At 57.5% G+C, this 7,816-nt stretch overlaps 1 protein-coding gene across 1 annotated transcript in view; it reads right to left on the bottom strand.

Moving 5' to 3' along the window:
* Positions 1-7,816, bottom strand: part of LOC103613762 (DNA (cytosine-5)-methyltransferase 1) — a gene marked incomplete at its 3' end in the record, with an annotated part of 30,045 nt that overhangs the window by 17,548 nt on the left and 4,681 nt on the right. Inside the window, exons 2-11 of the mRNA XM_017731558.1 lie at positions 6,900-6,914; positions 5,292-5,354; positions 2,813-2,885; positions 2,620-2,710; positions 2,430-2,470; positions 2,266-2,317; positions 1,918-2,001; positions 1,715-1,824; positions 1,508-1,626; positions 1,315-1,407 (exon numbers count right to left, since the gene is read on the bottom strand). Of these exons, the coding sequence (XP_017587047.1) occupies positions 1,315-1,407; positions 1,508-1,626; positions 1,715-1,824; positions 1,918-2,001; positions 2,266-2,317; positions 2,430-2,470; positions 2,620-2,710; positions 2,813-2,885; positions 5,292-5,354; positions 6,900-6,914 (741 nt within the window). The remainder of the gene's footprint in view (positions 1-1,314; positions 1,408-1,507; positions 1,627-1,714; positions 1,825-1,917; positions 2,002-2,265; positions 2,318-2,429; positions 2,471-2,619; positions 2,711-2,812; positions 2,886-5,291; positions 5,355-6,899; positions 6,915-7,816) is intronic.

The raw sequence follows: 7,816 nt of genomic DNA, 5'->3' as shown, positions 1-7,816 counted from the left end.
AAAAGAGGAAAAAAGAGGGAAAAAAGAGGGAAAAAAGAGGGAAAAATAGGGACAAAAGAGGGACAAAAGAGGGACAAAAGAGGGAAAAAAGGGACAAAAGAGGAAAAAAAGAGGGAAAAAAGAGGGAAAAAAGGGGGAAAAAAGGGGGAAAAAGAGGAAAAAGGGAAAAAAAGGGGAAAAAAGGGGACAAAAGGGGACAAAAGGGGACAAAAGGGGAAAAAAGGGGAAAAAGGAGGAAAAAGGAGGAAAAAGGAGGAAAAAAGAGGAAAAAGGAGGAAAAAGGAGGAAAAAGGGGGGAAAAGGGGGAAAAAGGGGGAAAAAAGAGGAAAAAAGAGGAAAAAAGAGGAAAAAAGAGGAAAAAAGAGGAAAAAAGAGGAAAAAAGAGGAAAAAAGAGGAAAAAAGAGGAAAAAAGAGGAAAAAAGAGGAAAAAAGAGGAAAAAAGAGGAAAAAAGAGGAAAAAAGAGGAAAAAAGAGGAAAAAAGAGGAAAAAAGAGGAAAAAAGAGGAAAAAAGAGGAAAAAAGAGGAAAAAAGAGGAAAAAAGAGGAAAAAAGAGGAAAAAAGAGGAAAAAAGAGGAAAAAAGAGGAAAAAAGAGGAAAAAAGAGGAAAAAAGAGGAAAAAAGAGGAAAAAAGAGGAAAAAAGAGGAAAAAAGAGGAAAAAAGAGGAAAAAAGAGGAAAAAAGAGGAAAAAAGAGGAAAAAAGAGGAAAAAAGAGGAAAAAAGAGGAAAAAAGAGGAAAAAAGAGGAAAAAAGAGGAAAAAAGAGGAAAAAAGAGGAAAAAAGAGGAAAAAAGAGGAAAAAAGAGGAAAAAAGAGGAAAAAAGAGGAAAAAAGAGGAAAAACGGGAGAAAAAGGAAGGAAGAGGGGAGGAAGAGGGGAGGAACAGGAGGGGAAAATGGAGAAAATGGGGAGAAAAGAGGGGAAAAAGGAAAAAATGGGGAGAAAAAGAAGAGAAAAAGGAAAAAAAAGGGGGAGAAAAGAGGGGAAAAAGGAAAAAATGGGGAGAAAAAGAAGAGAAAAAGAAAAAAAAGGGGGAGAAAAAGGGGAGGAAAAAGGGGGAGAAAATGGGAAAAAGGAGAGGGGAGAAGAAAAGAAGAAAAGAGGGAGATAAAAACAGAAAGGAAGGCAAAAGAAAAAAGAGAGGGAAGAGGAAAAAACAGAGAAAAGAGACAGAAAAAAAAGAGGAAAAAAGGGAAAAAAGGAGAAAGGGAGAAAAACCCCAAAAATCCCCCCCAAAAGCCCAATCTAACCAGAAACCAACCCAAAAAAAGCCTAAAATTCCCCCAAAAAAACCCCCCAAAGCCCCTCCCCTCACCTGTGCTGAAGCCGATCAGCGCCTTCTCCCCGCCGTCGAAGCCCGTGATCCACCAGGCGTTGATGGGCCCCAACTTCTTGGCTCTCACCCCCCCTGCCAACCAAAAGCACGGCCAATTCCCGCCTGGGAATTCCCAACTCCAGCCCGAAACCGCCGGAATTCCGGGCCTTTCCCCGTCCCCGTTGTCCCTCACCGTCCAGGCAGGGGTTGTCGTCGTAGATGGGCTTGACGACGCCGCTGAAGTAGAGCTCGATGTTCCTCTCGATGAGGCCGGTGTCGAAGGGACACAGGTGGCCCCTCTTGTCGTAGACGCTGCCGGGGGCGGGGGGGACACACACGGAGGGCGTTGGGACGCCGTTCCCGAGGCAATTCCGCAGGGAATCCAGCCCCGGGAGCTCACCTGAAGGAGGTGACCTTGTGCTGGGGAAGGTCCTCGTAGCTCTCGAAGCCGTCCTCGTTGGCGTCGAAGATGGACAAGCGCTCGTCCGTCAGCATCTCCGGCTCCTCCAGCTGAATTTGGGAGGGGGGGGAAGACCAAAAATTGGGATGAACGGCTGTTCCCGCTTTTCCTGAGCCAGGGAATGGGGGGTTTGGATCCCTTACGGCGTCGTCGGGATCCCCTTGGAAGAATTTGAGGTCGGGGTCGTCCAGGTACTGCCGGCAGTCGATGCATTTTGGGGGGGTGGTCTGCAGGACAGGGGAGGGGGAGTCAGCTTTTCCCCAAGTTGTTCCCAAAATTATCCCAGATTTTAGCTAAATCCATGGTTTCCCATCCAAACCAATGCCAGCTGTTGGATTTTGGGATGATGAATGGGCCGGAAATGGGTTTTTTATTGTCCCCCAGGATAATCCGCCCTTTGGAATAATCAACTCATCCCAAAAACCCCAAAATCCAGGAGTTTTAAGGGATTAGGGAACGCCAAAAAGAAGCCGGAATGAGGAGGAACTCACTTTAGCAGGAGCAGTGATTTTAACCTGAGGGATTTCCTCTTTGATTTCCGACCTGGGAAGGAGAAATAAATCCTGGGATGAGGACGGAGCAGTGACGTCACCGCTGGCACCGGCACCGGCACCGGGACGCGGCTCCGGCCGGGAACGTTCCCCTCCCTCCTCACCCGTCTTTGGTTTCCATTTTCATCCTTTTCTCATCTTGGTCCTGGAGAAATAGACAAAAAAATGGGAAAGACAGCAGGAAAACCCAATCCCAAAATCCCGGGAAATCCACCCAGAATGTCACCACGGACCAAAATCCTGGGAATTCGCCCCGGAAATGAGCCGGGAGAGGTCCGGGATGCCAGCACCGACCTTCTCCTCCAGCTCCTCCTCCTCCTTCTCCACGTTCATCAGCTCCGGCTTCGCCTCCCCGTTCACCTCCTCCGACTTGCGCTTGGTGGATCTGCGGGGACGGGGCCGGGATGGATCCGGGCTGGGGTTCACGGGAAGCGGGAAGGGTTTGGGATGGGGGGTGAGGGAGAGGAGGGTGACCCTCCCCGCTGACCCTTTGGAGAGCAGGCTGAGGATGGACGGCTGCCGGCCGGAGCTCCGGGTGACGCGGGAGCTGGCGGGAGACTCTGCAGGGAGAGCGCCGAGAGCCCGATGGATCCCGAAAGCCTCTCCCGAGGGGATCCCAGCCCTCGATCCCAATGGGAATTGTCACACCCCAAGACCAGGAGACCCCAAAGCCCTTCCCAAGGGATCCCAGCCCTCGATCCCAATGGGAATTGTCACACCCCAAGACCAGGAGACCCCAAAGCCCTTCCCAAGGGATCCCAGCCCTCGATCCCAATGGGAATTGTCACACCCCAAGACCAGGAGACCCCAAAGCCCTTCCCAAGGGATCCCAGCCCTCGATCCCAATGGGAATTGTCACACCCCAAGACCAGGAGACCCCAAAGCCCTTCCCAAGGGATCCCAGCCCTCGATCCCAATGGGAATTGTCACACCCCAAGACCAGGAGACCCCAAAGCCCTTCCCAAGGGATCCCAGCCCTCGATCCCAATGGGAATTGTCACACCCCAAGACCAGGAGACCCCAAAGCCCTTCCCAAGGGATCCCAGCCCTCGATCCCAATGGGAATTGTCACACCCCAAGACCAGGAGACCCCAAAGCCCTTCCCAAGGGATCCCAGCCCTCGATCCCAATGGGAATTGTCACACCCCAAGACCAGGAGACCCCAAAGCCCTTCCCAAGGGATCCCAGCCCTCGATCCCAATGGGAATTGTCACACCCCAAGACCAGGAGACCCCAAAGCCCTTCCCAAGGGATCCCAGCCCTCGATCCCAATGGGAATTGTCACACCCCAAGACCAGGAGACCCCAAAGCCCTTCCCAAGGGATCCCAGCCCTCGATCCCAATGGGAATTGTCACACCCCAAGACCAGGAGACCCCAAAGCCCTTCCCAAGGGATCCCAGCCCTCGATCCCAATGGGAATTGTCACACCCCAAGACCAGGAGACCCCAAAGCCCTTCCCAAGGGATCCCAGCCCTCGATCCCAATGGGAATTGTCACACCCCAAGACCAGGAGACCCCAAAGCCCTTCCCAAGGGATCCCAGCCCTCGATCCCAATGGGAATTGTCACACCCCAAGACCAGGAGACCCCAAAGCCCTTCCCAAGGGATCCCAGCCCTCGATCCCAATGGGAATTGTCACACCCCAAGACCAGGAGACCCCAAAGCCCTTCCCAAGGGATCCCAGCTCTCCATCCCAACGGGAATTGTCACACCCCGAGGCCAGGAGACCCCAAACCCCTTCCCAAGGGATCCCAGCCCTCGATCCCAATGGGAATTGTCACACCCCAAGACCAGGAGACCCCAAAGCCCTTCCCAAGGGATCCCAGCTCTCCATCCCAACGGGAATTGTCACACCCCGAGGCTCCTGGTGCAGCAGCACCTCCACCTTGGCCAGGTAACGCTCCTGGCAACGGCACCGGGCCAGCTGAGCCCCGGCTCCCACCCCCAGGCCCGGGAATTGCTCGGGGTCTGATCCCGAAGTTCGGAGTTTTCCCGGTTACCCGGTCCTGAAGCCCAGGGTTTTCCCAGGATCCGATGGCAAATTGGATTTCAATCCCGGGGTTTTCCCAGGGTCTGACCACAAATCCCAAAGGGAAATTGGGTTTCAATCCCGAATTCTGGGGTTTTCCCAGGGTCTGACCACAAATCCCAAAGGGAAATTGGGTTCCAATCCCAAATCCCGTGGTTTTCCTGGTATCCAATCCTGAATCCCAGTGTTTTATCCCAAATCCTGGGGTTTTCCCAGAGTCTGATCCCAAATCCCAAAGGGAAATCGGGTTCCAATCCCGAATCCCAGTGTTTTATCCCAAATCCCGGGGTTTTTCCAGGTTCGGGCCCCAAATCCCAAAGGGAAATTGGGTTCCAATCCCAAATCCCGTGGTTTTCCTGGTATCCAATCCTGAATCCCAGTGTTTTATCCCAAATCCTGGGGTTTTCCCAGAGTCTGATCCCAAATCCCAAAGGGAAATCGGGTTCCAATCCCAAATCCCAGTGTTTTATCCCAAATCCCGGGGTTTTTCCAGGTTCGGGCCCCAAATCCCAAAGGGAAAATGGGTTCCAATCCCAAATCCCGTGGTTTTCCTGGTATCCAATCCTGAATCCCAGTGTTTTATCCCAAATCCTGGGGTTTTCCCAGAGTCTGATCCCAAATCCCAAAGGGAAATCGGGTTCCAATCCCGAATCCCAGTGTTTTATCCCAAATCCCGGGGTTTTTCCAGGTTCGGGCCCCAAATCCCAAAGGGAAAATGGGTTCCAATCCCAAATCCCGTGGTTTTCCTGGTATCCAATCCTGAATCCCAGTGTTTTATCCCAAATCCTGGGGTTTTCCCAGGGTCTGATCCCAAACCCCGTAGTTTTCCCGGTATCCAATCCCGACTCCCGGGGCTTTCCTGGTATCCAGTCCCAAATGCCGGAGTTTTCCCGGGGTTTTCTCCCGAATCCCGGGGTTTTCCCGGGGTTTTCTCACCTCGGAGAGCTCCTCGCAGCGCAGCTTGGCCTCGAGCTCGCTGAGCTGCAGCTGCACCTCGGCCTGCAGGAAGCCATGGATCAGGCTCAGCTTCTCCTGCACGCTCTCCTGGGGACAGGGAGGGGACAGGGACAGCAGGGACAGTGTGGGGACAGCAGGGACAGTGTGGGGACAGGGAGGGGACAGTGTGGGGAGAGCAGGGACAGTGTGGGGACAGGGAGGGGACAGGGAGGGGACAGGGGACAGCAGGGACAGTGTGGGGACAGCAGGGAAAGTGTGGGGAGAGCAGGGACAGTGTGGGGACAGGGAGGGGACAGTGGGAGGGGGCAGGGATGGGACGGGGGACAGCAGGGACAGTGTGGGGACAGCAGGGAAAGTGTGGGGAGAGCAGGGACAGTGTGGGGACAGGGAGGGGACAGTGAGGGGACAGGGAGGGGACATGGGAACAGCAGGGACAGTGAGGGGACAGCGTGGGGACAGTGAGGGTACAGCAGGGACAGTGTGGGGACAGCGTGGGGACAGTGATGGGGACAGGGGACAGCATAGGGACAGTCAGGGGACAGGGGACAGCGTGGGGACAGGGAGGGGACAGCGTGGGGACATGGGGACAGCAGGGAGAGTGTGGGAACAGCATGGGGACAGGAAGGGGACAGTGAGGGGACATGGGGACAGCGTGCGGACAGCTTGGGGACACGGGGACAGTGTGGGGACGGTGTGGGGACAGTGTGGGGACAGTGTGGGGACATGGGGACAGGGAGGGGACAGGGAGGGGACAGCGAGGGGACAGCGAGGGGACAGCGAGGAGAGTGTGGGGACAGCGTGGGGACAGTGTGGGGATAGTGATGGGGACAGTGATGGGGACATGGGGACAGCAGGGAGAGTGTGGGGACAGCGTGGGGACAGGGAGGGGTGGGGCAGCAGGGAGAGTGTGGGAACAGCATGGGGACAGGAAGGGGACAGTGAGGGGACATGGGGACAGCGTGCGGACAGCTTGGGGACATGGGGACAGTGTGGGGACGGTGTGGGGACATGGGGACAGGGAGGGGACAGGGAGGGGACAGTGAGGGGACAGCGTGGGGACAGAGGACAGCGTGGGGACAGCAAGGACAGTGTGGGGACAGCGTGGGGACAGCGTGGGGATAGTGATGGGGACAGTGATGGGGACATGGGGACAGCAGGGAGAGTGTGGGGACAGCGTGGGGACAGGGAGGGGACAGCGTGGGGACAGCAGGGACAGCGTGGGGGACACGGGGACATCGTGGGGACCGCAGGGACAGGGTGGGGACACGGGGGATGGAGGGGACACCGGGACAGGGTGGGGACATTGCAGGGCACAGCAGAGTTTCCCATGGGTACAACGTGGGGCAGGGAGGGGACGGTTCCCATGGGGACAGAGGGGACAGCGTGGGGACACGGGGACAGAGCGGACAGCGTGGGGCGGCTCCCAGTCCCTCCCAATCCCGGCACTGCCCCCATTCCCTCCTTTTCCAGGGAATTTGGGGGGCCCGGGGGGGCTCCAGAGCCCAAATTCCTCCCGGAACAAAGGGGTCGGGGACGCTGGGACCCCCCAGGTGACAGTGGTGACACCGGGGACACCCCGGCACTCACCTTCTCTCCCAGATTCTCCTCATCCCGCTCCAAGTCCTGCAGCCTGCGGGGGCAGAGCTGGGGTCACCGGGGAGGGGGACAGGGGACACACCAAGGGAGGGGACAAAGGGACACCGGGGGAGGGCTCCGGAGGGGACACCGGACACGAAATGCGGGAATTCCAGGGGGGGACACAGTGCCCAAGGGAGGGGACAGAGGGGACAGGGCCACCCCTGGGACCGAGGCTGGGAAAAGCCACCAGGGAGGGCCACGTGTCCCCTTCCCGCGGCCATGGAAGGCGGGAATTGGGACGGGAAGAGCCGGGGAAACCCCCCATCCCTGTCCCCATCCCTGTCCCCATCCCTGCTCCAGGGGACACCGGCGACACTGGGAATGCTTCCGAAGGAATGTCCCCGTCCGCCGGGATGTGGGGCTGGGACCCCCGGGAATGCCGGGATGAGGACGGGGACCCCTCCAGTGCCACCCCGGGAATGTCCCCAAGTACCAGGAGGAGGCTCGGGACGGTGGCAGCGCCATCCCCGGGAACGCTGGGATGGGACCCCGGGGAGCACTTCCGTGGGTTGGGATTGGGGTCGGGACCCCCGGGATCGCTTCCGTGGGGTCAGGACGGGGGTCAGGATCCCTGGGATTGGGGTCAGGACCCCCGAGATTGGGGTCAGGATTCCCTGGGATCACTGCCGTGCCCCGGGACTGGGGTCACGACCCAGGTCAGGATCCCTCTGGTGCCACGGCCGTCCCCGGGAACGTCCCATCCACCGGGATTTGGGATGGGACCTCCTGGGGTGGCTCCTGTCCCCCCCGGGGTGGCTCCTGTCCCCCCTGGGGTGGCTCCTGGCCACCAGGACACCCCTCAGGCCCCCCCTGGCTGGCTCCTGGCCCCCCTGGAGTGGCTCCCCCCCCCCCCCGTGTGGGCGCCC

This window comes from Corvus brachyrhynchos, unplaced genomic scaffold, assembly GCF_000691975.1.
Source record: "Corvus brachyrhynchos isolate BGI_N302 unplaced genomic scaffold, ASM69197v1 scaffold1994, whole genome shotgun sequence".
NCBI lineage: Eukaryota > Metazoa > Chordata > Aves > Passeriformes > Corvidae > Corvus > Corvus brachyrhynchos.
The sequence above is the reverse complement of the archived record's forward strand: the minus strand, read 5'-3'. Positions and strand labels throughout refer to the sequence as shown.